A 24,192-nucleotide genomic window follows, 5' to 3' on the forward strand; every position below is an offset into this window, starting at 1 on the left:
GATGATACCATGAGAATATTTTCATATGGACTGAAATACTTGAAAATACTGCATCACCAACACCAGTTCAGGATGACCTAAACCCCCCTGGCTTTGACAGTTATACTAGTGTCCAATTGAATATAATAGAGGTGCAAAATTAGTTGCACTACAAAAATAACTGTAAAGGCGAAGAATCAAGTGTAGCAGAGGGCAGATATAATATTTGATGCAATAGTAAAAGGTTAATTATTCTGCTTATCTGGTAAATGTGTCTGCTTCTGTTATTTCGAGAACCTGTAGACAAATTAACAGCTTTTGCTGTTGATAACATCTTTCTCTGTGTCTGCTTGTGTATCAGAAGCATTGTTATGGAGTGTGTCATGTGATACTGGAATACAGAGTATCCTAAATATGATTCTGCCTCTGAACCATGGAAAGCAAGTAAACCTCAGAAATCTTGCTAATTCTCTGTTAGCAGTTTGCCTTGCATTGATTTATTTTTGACCAGATCCACCCAGTGTGTATCTAGCTGAAAAGTGCAATATATTTAAGGTGAACGTTTGCCACAACTTTAATAGAACTTTCGGACAGAAGTGGAACATTTACTATGTTTCAAAATTTGCAGTTAGTAGTAAAGCAACATCACTCATTTCTGACTTTGAAGGAAGTCTTTATGTCTGGCATTACCAATAATGAGAAATCTCCTTTCCAACTGTCTGACACTCTTGGGAATGTTTTGAAAGACAAATGGTATTGGTGTCCTTCAAGCTGAGTGAGACAGGAACTTCATTAAAGCTGTGTCACAAAAAGCACAGCTGTAATTAATAACAGTTTTGAACTTTTTAAACAATGTGTGGAATTAACCTTCAAAATGCAAATTACTAAGGAACTAATTAAGATATGAGCATTTAAAATATTTCAATATCATTATATGCAAAGCAGTAGGAACTGCTAAGTCAAGTTTTCAGAGTACTGTATACATTAAGATTCAAGACTGTTTTAATGTCATTTCCTGTACACAAGTGTAAATGATCCAATGCAGCACAAAAAAACCCACGGAAGATAAAGAACAAAAATAATTTTTTAAAAACCAAAATATAAATACATAAAATGGTTGGTATACATTGATTGCATGTCCATAACAGGACGCTAGGCAGAGGAGCCTCTGTACTTAAGGTGTCTGGCAGGAAATAATAAAGTAGTGGAGGGTGGAGATGTCAATTAGCATTACTGTTCAATAAAGTTTGAGTCTGGTGGTCTTGGCATAGATGCTATGTACCCCCTCTGTGGGAGTGAGGGAAAATAGTCCATGAGGAGAGTGCATGGCATCGTTCATGATGTTTCTGGCCATTTTCTAGCACTGTTCTGTGTATATATGTTCTTGATGGCAGGTTGGCAGCTGTCATCACATTGGGCCATTTTTGACCACCTGTTTTAGAGCTTTCCTGTCCTGCGGTGCAGTTTCTGTACCTAGCAGTGATGTAGCTTGTTGGGATGCTGTCTTCTGCTATTGTACCTAACGGGAACATGGATGCACATAGTCCAGCTCTCTTCAGCCTCCTCAGAAAATAGAAGCATTCATAAGTGATGCACCATCAATAACTCTCTGAGACGTGAAGCGAGATATCGGCTTTTATTGACTGGAAGAAAGAACAAGCAGCAATTGACCACTACACAATATCCGGGAGATTGAGGGCTGGGCTCAGGCCTCAATCGCCTTTATACCGGGGTCTGTGGGAGGAGCCACAGGAGCAGTCAGCGGGGGGCGGGGGGGTGCGTGTCCAGACCGGTATATGTAGTTCACCACAGTAAGGTTTTCTGATTGTGTAGAATGTATTCTGGGACCATGAGAGGTTATGTGAGATGTGCACTCCCAGGATTTTGAAACTGCTTGTAGTTTCCACTGCTGTACAATCTATATGAAAATTCCATTTCATGTACTTTTAAGTTTAAGGGGAAAAGGCTGTGCCAGAGATTAGAGAACAGTTGTGCGGGCATAAAAATCCTAAAGTACTGAGTGAAAAGATATTATTATGTGTTATTTTGTTCTTTAGTCATTACTACGACATCCAGCAAGATGTTCTAAACTGAGTTTCTGTTTCAAAATACTGACTTGTCATTGGAACAAAATCAGTGCTGATGAGTTTTGAGATGGCTAGTAATGGCTGTGTTTCATTTTGGGATTGCTTGGTGCTCATCACTCTTAAAGGTGCTGTTGTACATCTTGTATATAACAATGCCTGATTAGGCCAGTTGTAACTTTTTTATTTGAAGATATGAGTTATGATTTACTTTAAGTAAACTTAAGTTTACTTAACACTGAGTAAGGGAGAGTAAAGTTTTCATTAATGGAAGACACCAGATACTGCCGCGGGGAAGGGATGACTCTGAACGTTGCATTTTAGAGATATTGTCAAGCTAATTTAATTGCAGAGTTGTTAGTTTCAAGTGTATTTAATTGCTGGGATATCAAGGTTTAACGTAATAGCATTTAATTTTTATCTCTTCTAGGTTTATTGGTTCTGCAACAATATCCTTGAGAGACCTTTCAAGTGGTCAAAGAACATTGCCTTTGAAGAATATCCCTTTACTCAGTGAAAAGAAACAGGCAACTGGGGTAAGTAAATTTTGAGCCCTTCATATGCAGCTTCTGTTTACTAAGGCCACTAAGGTAAGAATATGTTATTACATCCTTTGTTTTTCTGGGGTGGCTATTGAACAATTCCTCAATAAAATTATTTTTGAGTGTCCTAACTCATATGAATGAGAGTTATAAAGACTAGTTTGCCAATTCGGATCTGTGCACCAGAGTTTAAATTTGGACACGTTAAAGTTCAGATTCTCAATCTATCTGGGCAAGACTTCATTGCTTGGGCCTAAAATGATGAGGGTAGTTGGTGATTAAATGATAATGTACACATTGCTATATACTGTACATTAATTTCAAATGTATATCTTGCATACTTCCCTTCCGTTCTAGCTGTTTTAGTATTTCAAATATTACCCTCACAGAGTACTAAATACAAAGCTAAGTAGGGAGTTAAACACCTTCTCAAAAATCACCTGAGCTGGATGCTTTCTTCAGGGTTTTTAATGAGAAAACTGTGTGAAACTGCAGAAAGTTAAGTAAAATATGTATTGGATTCAATACAGAGTGGTTGTATACTATTATTATCAATTATTCTCACAATCAGTGTTAAACAAGCTAATAGGCACATGCAACATTCTATAGCAATGCCATTGACTAGAGCGAACTTGTAGTGGAACAATAGCTTAATAGTGGATAAACAATAAACATAATACTTCCTTCAAAGTACAACTACCATATCTTTGCCAATATTAAGAGAGCTTAAAACTTTAAGACTCTGATATTGCTAATTAAACGGCAAATAAAGAGTGGATGGACGTGAATGTCTTTCTACCGTGTTTGCTCCAAGTTGAAATCCAAATGAACCCGTGCCGAAAAAGATGCAAAAAAAATGAGCTTGCAAGCAGGAAGTGATGTTTATACAAAATGAACAGCGCCTCTAAGGGCAGAACATTTCCCATCTGACTTCTATAAGGTGACAACTTTAACTGCTGAAATTAAAGGTCAAATGATCATTTCACTAAGTCTTTGGCAAAAAGAAGGACGGTCTCAGAGACTGGACTTAAAAAGTTTTACTGCAGTCTTTAAAATATTCTCACTTCGAAGAAGTCATCCTTGATTACATACTTGCTTGTGGTAATATCTAATGAGCAGGCTGGTGACATGGTTCTCACCCAGAATGACAATTGTATGAGATACCGCTGAAGTGACTTGTGCTCTCATAATATGTCCTCCAGCTCACTGTAGCCCCTCAGAGTCCAGAAGTAAGAGTGTCCTAAGGTAACATTGGATTGGGAGAGATTCCTACTTTGTGATGCACTGCACTTCTGCATACATCTGTCTTTGTACAACAAGGAGGATTTTAACTTTTTCCCTATTTTTTACTGTGCTGAGAGGCTGCTTACAAATATGCCAACCACAGCAAAGGCTGTTTTTGGATTCTCCTATAATCATCTTCTTCACATAGATACCACTCTCACTGGTTCTGAAATTACTTGGGTGCCCGTTCTCCAGAACGTTAGGCGTAAATGTGCTGAAAGTGGGCCGATGAACACCATCGAGGCAGACTTCGCCCATTATGACCCAGCCTCGGTCCAGTCATTGGGAACAGGGTGCAACATGCCGACTTTTCTGCTGTTTGTCTACCTGATGTGCTCAGCTGTTGTCTCTGCCAAGCAACAGGAGAATCTCAGCAAAGAGACAAGTGGGGGGAATTTTGTCAGCTACGTCCTTAAGATGTTGGTGACCACGTGCGGCTCCAGTAGTTGGTTTCATCCCTGTTGGGAATAATAGTTGCAGTCAATGGGAATTAGCGAGAATGAGCAGAACTTCCCTCCTGTTGACTCCATGATAAATTCACCAGCTCAGCCTCAGTAACTTCTGACATACCAGAACATGTATTTAGAGTGTGCAGAGAATTAGCTACATCTGATGGATGCTCAGCTGCCTCCTTGTCTTGCTCTGCTGCAGGTGTGCTGGAACCAGAAGCCCAAGGCGCTGGCCCTGAATTTACAGCTGTACCTGGGTCTAATTCATCTTGAGCGTCAATAGGTTCTTGGCTCAGTGTCCTGGAGACCACTGGTGCTTGCTACACCATGTGTCCATCTGTGTTCTGCAGTACATTGTTACTGCTTCTCCAGATCTGTGTGCTGCCCTCCCCAGATTCTCCACCACTCTCCAGATGACTGTCTTGTCCACTTTTGGACTCGGGGTTTCTCTGGCCAGTCTTGGCACCTCACTCAAACTATTGTCCAGTGGTGATTTGTCTGGTGCAGTGAGGGCTGTGCATTTGCATCTGTGGTAGCTGCTGTTGAAAGGTGAGCCACTGATGCACGTGCACTGTTCAGCCCTTTTCTGCTCAAGTTAAGTGCTGAATATCCATGTGTTTCCAAATTAGGTGACTTTGGGCACTTCTCACCCTCCAACTTAAATGAAGGTTCATCTTGCTTTTGGTTTAAATCTGAAGCAAAGGTTACAAGTTCAGGAGGAGGGTGAGATAAAAATTTGGTGGGAAAGTGTTCCACTCTGGTTCTGTCAGCTGCATAACTCTAGGGAAGACGAGCTCAGCCCCGCCAAATGTGGGAGATTGAATTGCAAGCCCCCACATCCCCTGTTTGTGTGAACCTCTGCGTGGTTTGTTCCCGTTACAAATAAGTACCACGACATAACAGATAGTACACTGCATACGGTAAAATTCTTTATAATTCTTAATTTGACTGAAGGGTTAGTAAAGGAAAAACAAAAAAGGGGGCCCAGTTTAATGAAGCAGTCTAACGTGCACAAGTTGGAGTTCACAGTTTCCCCTTCGCTGATCCTCTTTCAATCTCCCCGGGCTTCATCGAATCACAGCCCCACTCCATGCCAAATAACACATAAAACTTAAAGTAACAGCAACATATAGTAAAAGCAGGAATGATATGATAAATACACAGCCTATATAATGTAGAAATAGTTTTCTGCAATCGTTGCAGCACTGTCTAGCGTAGCGAAAGTCTCACTACGTAGCACTACTTGCATAGTGGAAGCTCTCTCAGCAGAAGCACTCTCTCCAGTAACCTTAAAGCTATGAAGCTGCCCTTGCCTCAGAAACGGATCAAACCACCCATGACTACCTTTAAATTCCACTTTCGCAACATTTTCATCACCATCGTCCAGTGCTTTCAGTTTCAGCTTATTAAAAAGACTGAATGATTTCTCCTTAAGGATAAGGTAACTTAACGGAACACTATGCTTTGTACACCCATCAATCCACTCAAGCAACAGACTTTCCATTTTATCTGTTATTGGATGCTGACTAAGAGAGATCACTTTGCTATGAGCAGAACCAACAGTAACATCAGCAGCTTTCAAGGTTCTTTCTCTCTGCATGTAAGTAGCGCGAATCATGGATGCAGGTAAGTTCAACAAGCGGACAATGTCCTTACTTCATTCACCACGATCAAAACACTTTATTATGTCTAGTTTAACGCTAAGTGTAACACCCTTACGAGCTCTTTTAGGCTTTTCTAATTGCTTAGAACTCACCTTGCTAATGGATGCACAAAATAAATCGAGATAAAGCACAGATGCTCACAGACACGTGTTTAAGCAATGGTGGCTAGAATGCAGTTGCGGGGGATCATACACACATATAACATTCTATAGCTATGCCATTGACTAGAGTGAACTCATAGTGCAACGATGGCCAGTAATGATAAACATAATACTTCTTTCAAAGTACATCTACCAAATGTTTGCCAATCTTAAGACTCGCAGGAGCAAATAAAGAGTGGAATGGAGATGCATGTCTTTCAGCTATGTTTGCTCGAAGTCAAAATCCAAATTAACCTGTGCGGGAAATGATGTATAAAAACAGCTTACGAACAGGAAGTGATGTTTGTACAAAATGAAGTGCCTACAAAATGAACAGTGCCTCTAGAGGCAGAACAACTACAGTACTGTGTAAAAGTCTTTGGCACATAGGCACCCTAGCTATATATCTAAGACTTTGGCAGGGTGCTGTAGTAACCTTATGTTTTGCACTTCCACAAAAAAAAACACATTTCATGACATAAACCTGATTCTAATATGGATCTCTGTTGTGGACTGGGAGAAGGAAGGTGGCAGGGAGAGGGGAATCACAGTTGGGGAAAAGGATGAGTAATAAAGTTACACAAGCAGTTTGTAATTTCCATTGCATGCTACAGAAACTCAAGATTTAGTAGGATTTGTATTTAATTAATCCAGAGCAATAATAATTATTTGGGTGTTTAATGGTTGGTTGGATTTTCATTGAAATTTCTTGCAGTTTCCTTTTTAACTGGACATGAAGAGAAGTTTTAAAAATGTCTTTTTGAAACTGGGTGTCACCTGTATTCATGGCTGTGTATTATTACAGCAAGAGTTCAGTTAACTGAATTGTGTAATCAGTTAATGATGTTGTGAGGTGGCAATTTAAAACAATCCCCATTTGGTTTTGCAAACAGTTGTGTAACCACTTGCAAGAGCATGGAGTTGCTGAATACATGCAGTATGCCAATCTATTGGGATAAAATACTCCATCTGCATTAATGTTTCATGATAATTCAAAGGCTAAATTTACAGTATATTGTACTTTAGCTGTAACCAAAATAAATCGCTTAAATGAGCAATTTGGGTCGTACTTTGTTTTTAGAATGTTCAGTTTTCTACTTCAATAGATTAATTGAAAAGTGTAAAGGATATGGGAAAAGCCAAAGAAGCACTGATTATTACCACTAGTGAGAGCATGATCATCTTTCTTTGTGAATAATCTAAATCAGTTAATGAGAAACTAGAATTTTTGGAGATCTGTCTTTACAAATCGCATTTCTTAAAAACAATGCAATAATTGGAATAAACACAAAATTCACCAGAAGGCAAGCTAAATTAAATAGAATAGCTTGTGTTTGATTAGACCTGTATGCAATTCATATGGGAGATTGAACTGGGAAACAGTTGAAGCTTTTGAGATTTGATTGGATAAATGCAGTGAAGAATTTCGTCTTGCAACTTTTCCACTCCAGGGCGTAGTTAAGATTTTGAGCTAGACTGTTCAAGATCATTGAAAGCAGAAATGGGTTTAATATCATTGGCATTAGTCATGAAATTTGTTAATTTTACAGCATTGGTACAATGAAAAAACATGATAAATATAGAGAGAAAACTGTATTACAGTAAGTATATACAGGTTACGTCCATTACATAAGTTAAGTAGTGCAAAAAAAATTTTAATGAGCAGTGAGGCAGTGTTCATGAGTTCAATGTCTATTTAGAAATTGGAAAATCGGATGGCAGAAAGGAAGAAGTAGTTCCTGAATTACCGAGTGTCTGCCTTCAGGCTTCTGGACCTCCTTGATGGTAACAATGAAAAGGCATATGTCCTGGGTGGTAGGGATCCTAAATGATGGGCACTCCTTGAAGATGTTTTGGATACTATGGAGGCTGGTATCCAAGGTAGAGCTGACTAATTTTATAAGTTTTTGCAGCTTACTTCGATCTTGTGCAGCAGCCCCCACTCCATACGAAATGGTGATGCAGCCAGTCACAATGATCTCCATGGTACAGAGAGAAAATCATTATCAGCTGTCATTCAGACAAGATCAATTAAAGTATCAAAGATCTAGATTTCTTTTGACTCTGGATGCTAAGCCATATGTGGGCCCTACCTCACTTACCACTGGGGACATGAAGAAGGTTATCAAAAACAGTAAAGAAGGAGATCAGAAATTACAGGGTAAGTGAGCCGAGAATTGGCAAATGGCACTCACTTCAGACAAATGTGAGGTGTTGCATCTTAGGAAGTCAAACCAGAGTAGAACTTGCACAGAGAATGGTCAAGCCAGGCTACTGAGGGACCCTAGAAGTACAGGTAGATCACAGGTGAATAGGGCAGTCTACAAGAAAGTCTAGTTGTGATTCAGCTTTCAGTGATGGTTCACTGGCATGGTGGTATGCTAACCCTTAGTCAGGGCACTGAGTGTAGGAGTTTGATGTTGTGTTTGCAGCTGTACAAGAAGGTGAGACTGCACTCAGTATTGGAAGAAAAGCAAAATTAAATTGGAAAGAGTGCAGAGAAGATTTACGAAGATGCTGCCAGGATTTAAGGGTCTGAGATGTAGGGAGATTTTGAGCAGACTAGAATGTTATTCCTTAAAGCATAGGAGATTAGGGTTGACCTTAGAAAGTGTATAGAATTGAGTGGCATTGGGTGATGCACGTAGTCTTTTTTTCACAGGGCATATTTAAAATTAGAGGGAGGAGGCTTGAGGTGGGAGTTGACAGATTTTATTGGGACCTGAGGGGCAACTTATTCATAAAGAGGTGGTGCGTATAAGGAATGAGCTGTCAGAGATGGTGGATGAGGGAGGTACAACAGGAATTAAAAAACATCTGGATAAATATAGTTATAGGTGGTGTTCAGAGGGCAGATGGGATTAGCTTGGTGGATATCATAATCAGTTGGGCCAAAAAGGCCTTCTCACATGCTTCATTAGTCTGACTCCTTAAGGTTGTCATAGTCAGGGCCCCCACTGCCTATTAAATGCTCCCAATGGTGTGCACCTCAAATAGCCTCTGACAACCATGGCAACCAAGTCCACCTCCTGGCTTTCATGTGTGGCTTAGCTACTAAGCCTAGCGAAACCATTTCTACTGACAAGAGGAGGGACTAAAGTGGGTTACTTGTGCTTTAAAACCAGTTACTTCAGACTAATAGGGCTCATCAGACGTGGTTGGCAGCTCATCTAGAAGGGAATCTCAAACCTCCTCTATGCCCACTCACGGGGAAGGTTTCAGGAGTAAACCCCAAGGGCAAAAGTCTAGAGCTGGAGTCCCTAAGGCAGACCTATTTTGAGTTCAACACTGGCAGCTCCTGCGATGCTGCTGTAACAATCAATGCCATTCCTTTGGGCTCACCCAATGTGTGGAGAGGGGGTGTTGCGGAAAAGATATTACGTGCACGCGAAGGGAGATCGCCTTAGAAAGCCTTTGTTGTAGCGTGATGCGCAGCACGGAGAGCTCAACCTCTTAAAGCAGAATTCTTGAGACTCTCCTGAGTACATAGACTTTTCTCATTATATAGACACAGTGTATGTTATTAAAAGCTTCCAAGCATGATTGTGAAATATAGCATACAAGCAGATAATTCCTTTACTCAATAATCTTGTCTTAGCACAATACAGAAAAAAGTATGATTAGGTTACTATTTCCTTATCTATTTCAAAGGCTACTTCTGCCAGCAGCCTTGAAGCAAGTACAATTACACAGTATAACTGAAGAAAAACAGAGTATCGTGTGATTAAGCTTTGATTACTCCTTCTGGCTAGTTAGTCATTTAGCAGCCCTCCTGGAGCAGTTTAAGGCTGCTGTGAAGAAAAAACTCTTTAACCCCTTAGTATCTAGCTAGTAACAAAATTTCTTCCATGGGGGAGACTGCTACGTGGGCAATAGCTTGCTCTCCATATTGTACTGCCCTGGCTTGCATATCTAGACAGCTAGGACATAATGTCCGTCGTCCATCCTGACCAGCGGCGGCCTCCATGCCCTGACCCAGTTCACAAGCGTGAGCACCCTGCTTGTCGTGCTCACGGTGCAGGCACAGGGTCTGGGCAGCCAACTACTGCTAGAAACGTTTTTTCATCGTGCTACAGTAGCATAGTGGTTAGCACGATGCTTTTGGAGTTCGGAGTTCAATTCCTGCGTCCTCTGTAGGAAGGCTGTGCATCCTTACTGTGAGCGCATGGGTTTCCTCCGGGTGCTGCGATTTCCTCCCACGGTCCAATTGCATGCTGGTTAGTAGGTCAATTGGACATTGTAAATTCTCCTGTGATTCGGTTAGGGTTAAATCATGGGTTGCTGGGCAGTGCAGTTCATTGGGCTGGAAGGACCTGCTTTACACTGTCTCCAAATGAAATACCAAATAATGGAAGCTCCATAGTAATGCTATAATGACTTGTTTAAATCAGGATTACTGATGGTGTTGCTGTGCCATGTGCCTGGCTGAAGTCATCTCACAGCAAAGGAATGACAAATCGGATCTCTGTGAATTTGGCCACCAAGGCAAAGTAGCTGGCAGGGCTGCTGTGGGAGAATTGGTGTTAAATGGTCAGTATTAAGAAGCAAGGCCAAGTGCTGAACCCTGCTTAACAGTGGGAGAGAGGCCACGGTAAAACTAGGCAGAGTTCTGGACCACCTAAGTCCTCCTATTCCCCTCCTCATTTTACAATGGATACAGTTTAAGCTGCCATCCTCCATGTTTAGCTGCAGAGAACTCAGCCGCCTGGAGATTTCTTTTCTCTCCCACTCGCTTGCACTGTTGATGCACCATCAATAACTCTCGGAGACGTGAGGCGAGATATTGGCTTTTATTGGCTGGAAGAAAGAACAAGCAGCAAGTGACCACCACACAACATCCTGGAGACTGAGGAAAGGTCTGTGGCTCCAATCTCCTTTATACCGGGGTCTGTGGGAGGAGCCACAGGAGCAGTCAGTGTGCGGGGGGGGGGCGCGTGTCCAGACAGGTAAATGTAGTTCACCTCATCTGTCTCCCTCATGCTTTTGCTGTCCATTTGAGCTCCTTACCATGGATATCGCCCCAGAATGAATCCAATCCATATGGAAAGAGGAGGAAGATGGAGGCTTCCATTGCATCTGACAAGTGAGCCAGCTTCTTTGAGTTCCCAGTCTGCATAGGTCGCAGACCTGGTCCTTGGCTCTTGGCACTCAGTGGCTGCACCATTTGCCCCATTCCTCTCGGGCAATCTTTGTGCTTCATGCCACCCTGAGGCTTGCAATGTGACCGCTGTTTCATTTGCTGCTGAAGTTCACAGGGATATATGCCAGGTTCTTTGCACGGCAGTGTATAGCCCCAATAGATAGCTTTTCCTTTTAGAGATATGGCCTGTGGTAAGTTTTTGGACTCCAGGATCAAGAGCCCAGTAAAACTCCACTCTGAAATAGTAGCAAGCAAGGCACAGTATCAATGGAATTGAAAAGCAAATGAGTCAGGCCTGGATAGCCAGTACCAGGCTTGACCTATCTGCTGGAAACCAAAAGCAGGAGCTACTTACAAAGCAATTATCAGTAGGTCTGGTTATTTTAGTTTCCTTCTATGCACAAACTATTCTGTCATTGAGCATAGTTTTCAGAATGCAAAGTATGAATTTTAGCTTTGCTTCATTTTTAAATAATGACCCACAGATGATCATTTTAGTTGGTATTTTTTTTAATTCAAGGCAACAATAAACTTGATGGCCAACTATGAACCGCCTGCTGGATCAGGACCACCTAACCAGTCTGACGCTGGAGATTCCGGTGCGCAGGAAACAGGTGCAGGAGGTAAGGCTTCATTGTTTGTCGAGTTTTCTGTTTACTTTTAACTTTTCCACCCCTACAAAGACTGCAGAGGGATTAAAGCTTTACTCTGTAGTCTTGGTCATGTAATGCTATTCACATTCATCAATGTAATGTTTATGTACTATTTCTTAAACACTATTAGTTTAATTTTTAAGAACATGCAGACCAGAACATGTTTTTTTCTTTTTCCTGTTTAGCCTTTCCAGAAAGTGTTTTCCAAAACAAAAGTTTTTCCTATTAAAAAATAAATGCAATTGATGTATGTCATTAACTCCATCCATATTTTATACGAAGCAACTCACTATGTTCACTTATCAACAGCTCTAAAGTTTTATTTTTAAATCGGCGGTTCCCATGCTTCACTTGTGCAATAAAGAGGCTCAGCCCTTAATGTTCAGTGGTGTCAATATTCCTGTCTGTTCCAAGGCCCAGTGCATCCATCAATATGCACTCCTGCAGCTAGGGATGTTCCTCTGGACCACAGTCGTTTGTGGGCACTAGCATAAGACTAAATTTTGAGCAGACCAAAATGCATCTTTGACTGAATCACTGATAAAATAGAAAAATAGCTTGTGAGAGTTCTGAGCCACTGTGTAACACAGGATAAGTGATAGCCAGGAGTTTTGCCAGTGACGTCGGAGTCAGAGTTATACAATATGGAAGCAGGCCCTAGGATGCCTTCCCGATCTAGTACCACTTGTCTGCATTTGGCCCACAGCTTTCCAAACCTTTCCCATCCATCACCGTTTCTACAACTTCTCCCTTGGCACCTCCTATACTTTCACCACACTGATTGTTAGGGAAAAATTTGTTTATTATGGTCTCCTTTCAATCTTTCCCCTATAGCTCAAGTCTGTCTCTAGCTTTTATTTATACACCTTATAGCTTTATGTCCCCCTCCCCTTCAAGAGGGGTAATCAGCCCCTTTGCTCCAAGAGAAATGAAGAGGCACCATCCAATCCATTTCTCACCTTGCAATTCAAGCCTCTTAATCCAGGCAACATCATGCGAATCCTTTCTGGTTTAATCACATCCTCCCTGTAGAATGGAAATCCACATGCAGTCTCACCAACATCCTGTAGATTGTAACAACGCCCAGCCATTGTGCTCAGTGCCTGTCTGGTGAATGCAGGCATGGCAAATGCAGCCTTAATGTCCTTTTCTACCCACATTGGCACTTTTGGTGGCCTATATACTTGTGCACCCAGGTGCTCCCCGGAGCCCTGACATTTAATGTGTATACAGTTTAGCTTCCTAAAATAGATTACTTTACACTTGACTAAGTTGAATTCAATCTGCCATTCCTTCGTCAAGTCTCCCAGTTGATCCAGGCTCTTTGTAACTTTAGGTCAGGGGTGTCCAACCTTTTTTAATGCCGCGGAACCTTCCCATTAACCGAAGGGTCTGTGGACCCCAGGTTGGGAGGCCTTGCTCTAGACAAACACATTCTCTGTCCGCTGCACTAATTTTGGTGCCAGTAGCAAACATGCTAATCATGCAACCCACTTTTCCATCTAAATCATTGATTTGTATAGACAAACAGCAGGCAACACAGCAACACACCGCAGGTCACAGGTCTCCATTCTGTAAAACAGCTCTCCACTATCACAGGCTAGCTCCCCCTGGAATCCCATTGTGGCCTCATCTTTCACACCAGTCCTCCTTGCAGGGCCTTCTCAAACTCCACACAGACATAACCTACTGCCTTGCCTTAGTCAATCCTCTTGTCCACCTCCATCAAAAAACCTGAAAAGAAATCTGAGCTACCAGTACCCCTGCACAAAGTCACTGCTGGCAATCTCTAATGCAGATAGAAACTGCCCATCAGAATCCCCTCCAGCAACCTTCCCACTACTGGCCTGCAGTTCCCAGGATTGTCCTCAGAACCCTTAAACAGACAATATTAGCCCCATTCCAGTCTTCTGGTATCTGGCCTGGCTCTGGCTAAGGAAGACATGGAGCCCCCTGCCATGCTGTCCAGCAACTTGTTCCTGTGCTTCCCAAAATATCCCAAGATATAGTTGTTCAAGCCCTAAGAATTTAGCCACCTTTGTGTCTCAAGGCTGCTAGCACTTTTTATAGATGCAAACATGTCACCTCTTTATTTCCTGAATTCCCTGGCTTTCATGGAAAAACAGCTGAGAAGTATTCCCAGTCAAGCATGTTCAGAAGGTGAGGAAGGTCTGACAGAATAGCATTAACTCCCCAAAAAGCATGTAGAAGCTGTTTTTGATCAACTTTTATCTAGAGTGGGTATGATTTATCAGAAGGAACTCTGATTTGGTGTTAAGGCAAGGAAATGCAGTAACAGGCAAGCATGGAGACACAGAATCTGCTAATCCTCGGCATTCCTGGATGAAGGGAAGGCCGTAGACAGCACAGAACTTCACATCCTCCATCTCAGAGGTGTTAGATAAGATCATGAGGCAGAGACTGGAGCAGGCATTTACCCAGGAGGATCTAACAAGCTCTACCCACTCCTTTTGAAGTGAATAGAAGTTTTTTGGTTAGCCAAATTGTACTTGGCTGTGGGACAAGATGTGCTCAGACTTACTGGAAATGTATGGCATTATACTTTTAGTTGGCAGCATATCAGAATTCATTAGGAAGGCCTTCACCATCCTCCTCCACAATGAGAAGGGGAGCATTTTGCTACTTGTGGGCCTGTACTCGCTGTAGTTTAGAAAAATGAGGAGAATCTCACTAAAATCTATTGAATATTGAAATGTTTAGAGAGAGTACATGTCGAGAGGATGTTTCCAATAGTGGGAGAGTCTAGAACCAGAGCACAGCCCCAGAATAGAAGGATACCTCATTAGAACAAAGATGAGTAGGAATTTCTTCAGCCGGAGGGTGATGAATCTGTGGAATTCATTGCCTCAAATGGCTGTGGAGGCCAAGTGATTGGGTATATTTAATGCGGAGGTTGATGGAATTTGATTTGTAAGGGCATTGAAGTTTACAGGAGGAAGGTAGGAGAATGGGGTTGAGAGGAAAACTAAATCAGCCATGATCAAATGGTGGAGTAGACTCAATGGGCCAAATGGTCTATATCTGCTTCTATGACTTGTGGCCTTTTGGAAAATCAGTAAATGCTGACTTACCTTGCTGTTGAAGATAGTGGACCTTTGACTTCCCAATGATCATGTGAGGGCTGCAGGAATGAGAGAAATGGAGGGATGGCATCATCTTGTTTCAATATTATAACTGAAAAATCCAGAATTAATATTGAGACTTATGGTTTTCGTTCTACTTAATGACATTGCTTGCGGTAATGTACCATTTGTAGTACACTCTTTATTTGCTAATAAGCAGATAGGAAGCATATCTGGGTGGCACGTTGTTCCGGACCTAGCCTAAATCTTGTGCTGGTGATAATAAACCTGATTCTGATGCTGAAACTTTAAGGTATATTTTAGGAGCAAACAAGAGGAAATCTGTAGATGCTGGAAATTCAAACAACACACACCAAAATGCTGGTGGAACACATCAGGCCAGGCAGCATCTATAGGAGAAGTGCTGTCGACGTTTCAGGCCGAGACCCTTCGTCAGACTGTATATTTTAGGATTGGGGTACATTATACATAACTGATCAATTATAAGCATGCTTGTTATGACAGCAAGCTGATGGAATGGACCAATGACTAAAAATTCTAGTTTCAAAAGTAACAGTGGAAATGTTATTTTGTGTATTTGAGCAGCTCTAGGTGTTCTTTATACAGTTTGGTTACACCTCACTTAATCGGTAAACTTTTTTTTGTTATTCTTTCAATTAAGATCTTGGAAAGCGAGAACAAGGCTTTTGGCATTATTTAACTTGAAGATATTTGAGAAAGCAGTGCATTCTTGGAACTCTGTATGGCATGTCACAATTCATCACAATTCATACTCCACTCATTTTACTCATGCTGAGATCCACCAGTGCTGGCACTGCTTCTCAGAATCAGGTTTAATGTCACTGACGAATTTTGTGAAATTCATGGTTTTGCAGCAGCAAATCATATTAAATAAGTAAAGCAAAAATATTGAGGTAGTTGATGCACCATCAATAGCTCTCGGAGACATGAGGCGAGAGGTAGGCTTTTATTAGCTGGAAGAGAGGACGATCAGCAGCAAGAGACCATCACAAAACGTCCTGGAGACTGAGGGAGGAGCAGTGCCTCCAATCGCCTTTATACAGGGGTCTGTGGGAGGAGCCACAGGTGCAGTCAGCGGGGAGGCATGTCCAGACAGCTATATGTAGTTCACCACAGTAGTATTCATGGGTTCATTTCCATTCAGATATCTGAAGGTGGTGGGGGAGAATCTGGTCCTAAAATATTGAGTGTGTGTCTTTGGGCTCCTGTACAACGTATCTGATAGAAACAATAAGAAGCTTGGGTGACGGGGGCCCTTGGTGATGGATGCTGCCTATTTGAGTCATCACCTTTTGAAGATGTCCTTAATGCTGAGGTGGTTAATGCCCATGATGGAGCTGGCTGAGGTTACAACCCTCTTCAGTTTTCTTTTCTGATACTGTGCAGACCAGACCAAAAGGTGATGCAACCAGTTAGAATGCTCTTCATCATCAATGTTTAGAAGTTTGTTGGAGTTTTTGGTGACGTACCAAATCTCCTCAAATTCCTCCTGAAATAAAGCTGCTGATGTGCCTTCTTCATAATTTCATCAATTTGTTGAGCACAGGATGGATCTTCAGAAATGTTGACACCCAGGAACTTGAAACTGCTCACTGTTGGACCCCCTTAATGAGGACTGGTGTGTGTTCCCTCAATTTCGCCTTTCTGAAGTCCACAATCAATTTGTTGGTCTTATTGATGTTGAGTTTGTGTTGCTTTGTATGGCAGTTGTTTTTCTCTTCACACTGAGTGACCTGTTATTGTTGTAACTCCAGTCAAACAGCTGATCCATCTCATTCTTGCATAGCTCTTTGAAATCGCTTGAGATTCTGCCAACAGCAGTTGCGTCATCAGCCAATTTATAGATGGTATTTGATCTATGCCTATCCACGTAGTCATGGGTGTAGAGAGACATAGGACCTGGGTTCTGTTCTTCACTTTTTATAATTTCTCTCTTTGGGCAGTGGCATTTCAGTAGGTCACATGGAGTACATTCAGAAGTTAAAAGTGCGGTGGGAAAATTTTATATTTCTGACCTACATTTCTAGGAAATCAGAAAGTCAGCTCGTGATACCCAGTGCATCAATTTATGCCCAAGACTTTCAAGCACTGATCATCTTGATTCCATATCTCATGGGCTCTTGAAAAAATGCTGCATAATCATATATATTTTTAAAACTTTAAGCTTAATTCTGTCTGAACTAGTTTTCACTGTTGTCCTAAAGTTTGTACCTTGCAGTAGACTAAATTTAACAAGGAAATACTTGAGAATGTGACAGGGCTGTTAAAATATGTAACACAAAACCTCAGTGAATTGGGGATGATGTTCTCAAGTCAATCCTCTAAAACTGTTGAGAGATGCGTCACTGGTAATACAAGTGAACCATGAGTTTTTTGTAATTGTTACTGTGACAAAAAACTGCAACCTATTTTAGCTGGCCATCTGTCTTGACTTTAAAGATTCAGTATTAAATAATCTTCAAGGATGTTAGTTATAGCTTGGTCCTGGTAGAATGGATCTAACCAGTGGTAATTTCTGGAGTTATTCCTTTGTCCATGTTTCCTATTTCATCTATATCTGTCTGCAAGTGCTGCGCTAATTCATCGAGCAAGTAATGAATCGGCTCCTGTACAGATGTCTTCAAGAATTCATTAGTGGGCTTTTCAGTGAATGGTGACCTGTGCTTTATCATATATGAGCAAATCTAACTGCTTCGATGACATCTAAACTGTGTCCCACTCTTCTAAAAACAGCAAAGTGCGGCATGCCATGTTAATTGACTGGGCCTGAAATGGTCAAACTCAGTAGCCAATTGAGCCACTGCTGCAAATGCAGTTCTGCTAAAATCACTGCGTTCAAAATGGGACAGTAGAAGAAAAGCTAGTAATAAGCAGTTAACATTGTCAGAAGTCTAGGTTCATGAAAACTTCTAAGAAGTTAAGAGCCCATGGAGTTAGAGGCAAGGTACTGGCATTGATAGAAGAGTTGGTTAACTGGCAGAGATCAAGAGGGGGCATAAAGATGTCCTTTTCAGGATGGCTGCTGGTGAGCTGTAGAGTTCTGCAGGGTTTAGTGTTGCAACTACATCTTTTCTCTTAAGATATTAATGATGTGGTTGAACAAACTCATGGCATTGTGGTCATGTTTACATGCAATACCAAGGTAGTTGGAAGAACAAGAAGTGTCTCAGAAATGGGGAATCTGCAGAAGGACTTCGATGGATTGGGAGAGTGGGTAAAGAAATGGCATGTGGGTGTACTGTGTGGGGTCATACACTTTGGTAGGAAGAATAAAGGCATGGACTATTTTCTAAATGATGAAGGGAATATTTAGAAATTGGGTGTAAAGAGTCCTAGTTCAAGATACCCTCAAGGTGAACCTGCAAGTTGAGTCAGTCCCACTCACCTTGAGAGGCTATAACTAGAATATAAAAGCAAGAAACGACTGCTGAGGCTTTAAGGCATTGTTCAGACTGTATTTGGAATATTGTGAGCAGTTTTGGAGTGGGTCGGTAATTGTCCAAGGAATGAAGGATGTAACGTATGAGGAGCAAATGATATCTTGAGCACGTACTTGATGGAGTTCAGAACGATGAGGGGGTATCTTTATTGAAAGTTAGGAGATACAGAAAAACTTGAATGGAGGGGCTGGATGTAGAGGTTGCTTCTAATAGCAGGAATGTATGGAATCCAAGAGCCCAGCCTCCAGATAAAGGAACTACACTTATGTGTGGCATGTGATCAACCTCCTACAAACGTCACAATTCAGGATCCACTCATCCTACGATCCATAAATAAATAAATCCATAAATTCATGCTCTTAACTAATTTTTGCTTTATAATTTCCCTCTGTGCCCAGTGGCATTTCAGTGTGTCAGCTACTTTGATCACATGGAGTACATTCAGAAGTTTAAAAGTGCTGTGGGTAAATTTTATATTTCTTGCTTACATTTCTGGGAAACTAGATATTTAGCTGGTGATACCCAATGCACCAATTTACTCCCAAGGGTTTCAAGCACAGATTATTTTTTTTCCACACCTCATGGGTTCTTCAACAAATTATGCATAATAATATATTTTTTTAATTTAATTATATTCCCAAAGGGAAAGAGTGCACTGCTTTCTCAAAACTCTTAACTGGTGAGGAGGAACTTGTTAAGCCAGAGAGTGGTGAATCTGTGGAATTCATTGCGGCAGAAGGCTGTGGAGACCGAGATGTTGGGTGTACTTAGGGCAGAGATTGTGAGGTTCTTAATTGGTTGATAGTTACAAGGAACAGGCAGGACATTGGAGTTGGAAAGATCAGCCATGCTTGAATGGCTGAGTGATCTCACTGGGCTGCGTGCTCCTGTCTTATGGTTTTAATAGCTTTTCTGTGCTGCTGATGCTGAGTGAACCCTCCCAAAATCTCCTTTCGAAACAATATTACTGGTTTAAAAAATAGAAAATACCATCAGTGCTACCTGGTTTGGACTATTATCTTCACAAAGCTAAGTAGGGAACTGATGCTTGGGTAGCCTTTGAATTTGTGTTGAGTTCCCAGTTAACGGCAAATTATTGAATTGTAAAAGCATTGATTATTAGAGAGAGGCCTTCATAGTTGGGCTGCCTGGTGCAAATGATCATTTTACAAAGCACCTCAAGGTTGTGGTTCATTGTGTTATGAGTGCATTTTGATAGAATGCAGGCCCCCAGAAGAAGTTGGACTTGCTTCCTTCTGAACGTTCACTGGGGTAGGTGTATGCAAATGATTGAGTTCTCACTGGGCATCTTGCTGTTTGCAGAAGAAGGCGATGAAGAAGATGTGGAGGGCGGAGCAGGGGCTGGAGGAACTACAGGAACCCCTGGTACGCCAGCCCTTCCAGGAGTGAGAAGGCCCCGGAGGAAGAAAAGTAAGAGGTTGCTCTCCAACAAACCTCAGGATTTCCAGGTACTTTGGAAGGGTATAAATAGCATTTATTTTCTGCTGGCAATAAAATCTTATTTTGTCTTCAGGGAGCCACGTGCTGCTTTATTATCTGTTAACTGTGAGAATGTCAAACGTGTAGAGTCTGCAACACAGCAGTTCATTTAGACTGTTTACAGCAGCTGTCCATTTGGAAATGAAATGGCTAATAACTGATTTATTCTTGTTCACAATTTCATGTGTGTATGATTAGTGCAAAGCACAACTTTTGCACCCAAGTTGCTATGCTGTATTTCAGATTCGGGTGAGGATAATTGCAGCGCGTCAGTTGCCAGGTAATAACGTAAAGCCTGTAGTTAAAGTGTCTGTCTGCAATGAAACTCATCGAACAAGGATTCGAAGAGGAAACAACCCCTGCTTTGATGAGGTACATAAATCTTTACTTGAGTCTGAAGAAGCCAGTTTGACGAGGTTGCATGATCTTTTCCTGCTTACATTTGTAATTATTGGAGCGAGTAATTAGACTGGCTTATAGCAAGCCTGCTGTCTTAGTGGTAAAGGATCCCATAGTACTTCTGAAGTATTCTCCCATTGTTCCTTTTGAAATGTGTCCCTCCAATACTAACTATGATTGGTGAGACCATGTATATGCAAAATAATAATGATATAAAGCCCTGGTATCTGAGATGTACAACTTATTTTGTGACATTTTAATTATTTATGTGCAAATCCCGGACTGCTGCTATAAATACTAAGCGCCAGGATTTAAACCTGAGAATTTATGTGGAACTGAGAGGGCATTGGCTGGTGTTCCAAGTGTCTGCCAGTGGGCTTGATGAGAAAGGCAACAGGTTGATTCTGTTGACTTTACAGTGAACCAATGGTGTAGTGAGAAAATATTTAGAGGAAACCTATAGGATGCCAGTCAAGTTGGCCACTTTCATCTGGACATTGATGTTTGTTGGAACTCTTGTTTATCAGGTTAATAGTTAGTGAGTAACACAGACAAGATGCTAGGGGAACTCGGCAGTCAAGCAGCATCTATGGAAAGAAATACATAGTCAAGACCATTCATCAGGAAGAGGAAGGAATACAAGCTAGGTTGTGTTTGCAGTTAGTCCCTCTTCTACCACCCACCCACCTGGCTTCACCTATCACCATCTAGCTTGCATTATTTCCCCTCCCCCCTCCCCATCTTATTCTGGCTTCTTCCCACTTCCTTTCCAGACCTGATGAAGGGCCTTGGGCTGAAACCTTGACTGTTTAACCCTTTTGGTAGTTGCCGCCTGAACTGCTAAGCTCCTTTGGCTGTTCGTGTGTGTTGTGCTGTATTTCCAACATCTGCAGAATCTCTTGTGTTTGTAATAGTGAACTGGGTCTTATTTAAGAGCTAGTAGAAAATCTCTATGACGATGTCAGGATGCAAGCTGTTCTCTGCAGAATATCAGTTCTTATGAGTTTCAAATCCAATTAAGTTTCCAGACATAGATGATCCCAAATATATCGATATTGGAGAGGAGGTTGGAGGTAGACACCACTGAGGGGTGTTGGGATGAAGATACGTCCCTCCTTCCCTCCACTGGCTTGCCAGTTGCCCTTGGACAACATGAAGTGCTTGCTTAGCTCCCCCATCAGCACCATGTGAAGTCATGGGAGCGGGTGGTGGACAGTTATATGAGCAGCTGGTGCACATCCCAAGGGCTGGTTATGTGACCACTAACACCAGCCAGACAATCTCTGAAGAGTATTGATAATTGTTGCAGTCACCTGTCTTGTAAAGAAGACGGCAATGGCAAACCACTTCTGTAGAAAAAATTTGCCAAGAACAATCGTGGTCATGAAATCGTGGCCATGTCATACGACATAGCACATAATGAAGCAATACCACATCCACAGAATATTAAGAGCAGTTGATAAACACCCCTTTAGTTGGGATTATTATTTTATACATGTTTGGCTATTGAGAATCCAGCTCAACGTTCATTCGAATGTGCCCTATTGTAACTGATGTTCTTATGTTAACAGATTTTCTTCTTCAATGTAACTCGCTTACCAGAGGAGCTCTTTGATGAATCCATCTATATTAGAGTAAGTTTCATTTATAATTTCATTATAATTATCCTGAATTTACTTTTCTGAACTTTTGAAGCAACTTAAATTTATTGTTTTCTTTTTAGGTGTACAATTCATTTTCATTGCGATCAGATTCACTCATGGGAGAATTCAAGGTGAGTTTTCACTTGTGGATCTTGGCTATTAGATTTAAATTATAAGCATTATTAATAAACCAAGCAATTAAAGCTGCTAGTAGAAGTGCCACCGTGATCTAAGTCTCACACTTAGTGAATTGTAGCATGTTGTGTTTATATCATGCAGTTTGGGATTATGAATAGGTATCTTGCAGAAAATGCTCCACATTTCCAATCCTGACGAAGGGTCTTGGTCCAAAGAATCCGCTGTTTATTCGCCTCCATCAACATTGTCTGTCTTTTGTGTGTGTTGCTCATGATTTCCAGTATCTGCAGAATCTCTTGTTTATGAAAATGGATATCTTGCTTTGTTTTTCTCTTTTAAACTTAAATATAGGATAGGTTGAGTGTGAGATTGAGTACTGAGCTGAAGGATGTGTTCCTTATTATTCTGTGCATTGGAAATTCAGATCTTTGTTTCACTTTGTCCATGAATTTTAATTAACTTTTTGACACAGTTTAATTTCTGGGCCCTTGTTGTAATTGCTTATTGTCCTGTCTATTTTATATGATCTATTATATTATTATTACAGTGTCCTTGCAATTATTAGAACCATTCTCTTCTCACACTTGAAAGGGAAGTTTGCTAAACTCACCATGATGATGTAAAATTGCAAGTAAGGTACACCTACATGTGAAGTTGACCTGATAGCTTGTGCAGTCTGAAGTACATAAATCCTAGGTGTTAACACTGTATTGTTTTCAAAGCGAAGAATTAGACTAAAAATTAAATATTTTGTTTTTCAGCTGGACATCGGTTATGTGTATGATGAGCCTGGTAGGTTGTGTGTTTCTTTGTAAATGGAAGTGGGGAAGGAGAAGCAAGCTTTGATTATCCACTTGCACAAAGCAGATAAGCACTTTATGTACATTGTATTTTATCTTTTTCCCTTTGACATTATCGCCATTTAGGACCGAGACTTTTGACTGTTTACTCTCTTTCCTAGACGCTGCTTGGCCTGCTAAGTCCTCCAGCATTTGTGTGTATTAGATAGTAACATTAAATTTGAAAGGGAAAAAGACAAAATACAGTGTATTTAAAGTGCTATAAATGATATAAATTGCTACAAATCACCAGAGATTCATGAGCATTTTGTATGTTTAATTATGGCATTGGCCGGAAGGCTTGCTGTGAGCATTTATAGAACGGTGCGGAAATGGTTACAACATTCTACGACTCTATTATAACATTTCTCTAGGACTGTCCCACTCTCCTGGAATTTTCCTTTAATGATGCAGACTTTTGCCTTTCAGTAGCTTTCTGATGAGTATTTGAATTATTGATTTGAATCTACTTTCATCATTTGTCGAGCAATGCACTGTAAATCTCTGTTTACTCAAGTGCCTCCTTCTTTGGCCAGTCACACTGGACCTTATTTCCAAGGGAAAGTTTCAGCTTAATTGTTTATGCTAAGAATTTTTTTATCCCCTGAAACCCTTTATCAAACTTACCCCTGTGCTTCAAACAAGCCAGGATTTTCTGGTCTCTACATAATTGAAATCTTGCATCTCTTGTGTCATTTTCCTCTCTGCTCCCTGATATGCTGATGATAATACGCACTGAGAACTGTACAAACTGGGGTCCATTCAGTGTTTCATGATGATTTTAGCACTGATGTTCCCCAGAGTGAACATCGCCTAATGCATTTTCTGCTTCTGTTTCATGCTACGTTATTGAATCGTGTGAGAGTGCTGATCGATAAGTATATTTCACGTAAACTTTTTTTGCTATCCTCAGGACATGCTGTTTTGAGAAAATGGATCCTGCTTCATGATCCTGAAGATACAAGTACAGGATCGAAGGGATACATGAAAGTCAGCTTATTTGTCCTGGCCACAGGAGATGAGCCTCCGGTAATGGTTTGGTGTCAACATTTGAAGTCAGTCTCTAGCCAGGTTGTTTATCACATTCTCAATATCACCCCTGGTGGTTGTGAGCTATCACCTGCACCAATGCAAGCATCTGTAGTATTGAATCAGGTCCGGCAAGTGAGACAG

At 41.1% G+C, this 24,192-nt stretch overlaps 1 protein-coding gene across 5 annotated transcripts in view; it reads left to right on the forward strand.

Moving 5' to 3' along the window:
- LOC132379550 (myoferlin-like) overlaps positions 1-24,192 on the forward strand; it is a 263,587-nt gene that overhangs the window by 39,801 nt on the left and 199,594 nt on the right. For all 5 annotated transcript variants that reach the window (XM_059947586.1, XM_059947583.1, XM_059947585.1 and 2 more), the window contains exons 4-11: positions 2,494-2,599; positions 11,803-11,905; positions 19,824-19,969; positions 20,244-20,372; positions 21,971-22,033; positions 22,123-22,173; positions 22,942-22,972; positions 23,933-24,048. In XM_059947586.1, the coding sequence (XP_059803569.1) occupies positions 2,494-2,599; positions 11,803-11,905; positions 19,824-19,969; positions 20,244-20,372; positions 21,971-22,033; positions 22,123-22,173; positions 22,942-22,972; positions 23,933-24,048 (745 nt within the window). The remainder of the gene's footprint in view (positions 1-2,493; positions 2,600-11,802; positions 11,906-19,823; positions 19,970-20,243; positions 20,373-21,970; positions 22,034-22,122; positions 22,174-22,941; positions 22,973-23,932; positions 24,049-24,192) is intronic.

This window comes from Hypanus sabinus, chromosome 22 (genome assembly GCF_030144855.1).
Source record: "Hypanus sabinus isolate sHypSab1 chromosome 22, sHypSab1.hap1, whole genome shotgun sequence".
Taxonomy (NCBI): Eukaryota; Metazoa; Chordata; class Chondrichthyes; order Myliobatiformes; family Dasyatidae; genus Hypanus; species Hypanus sabinus.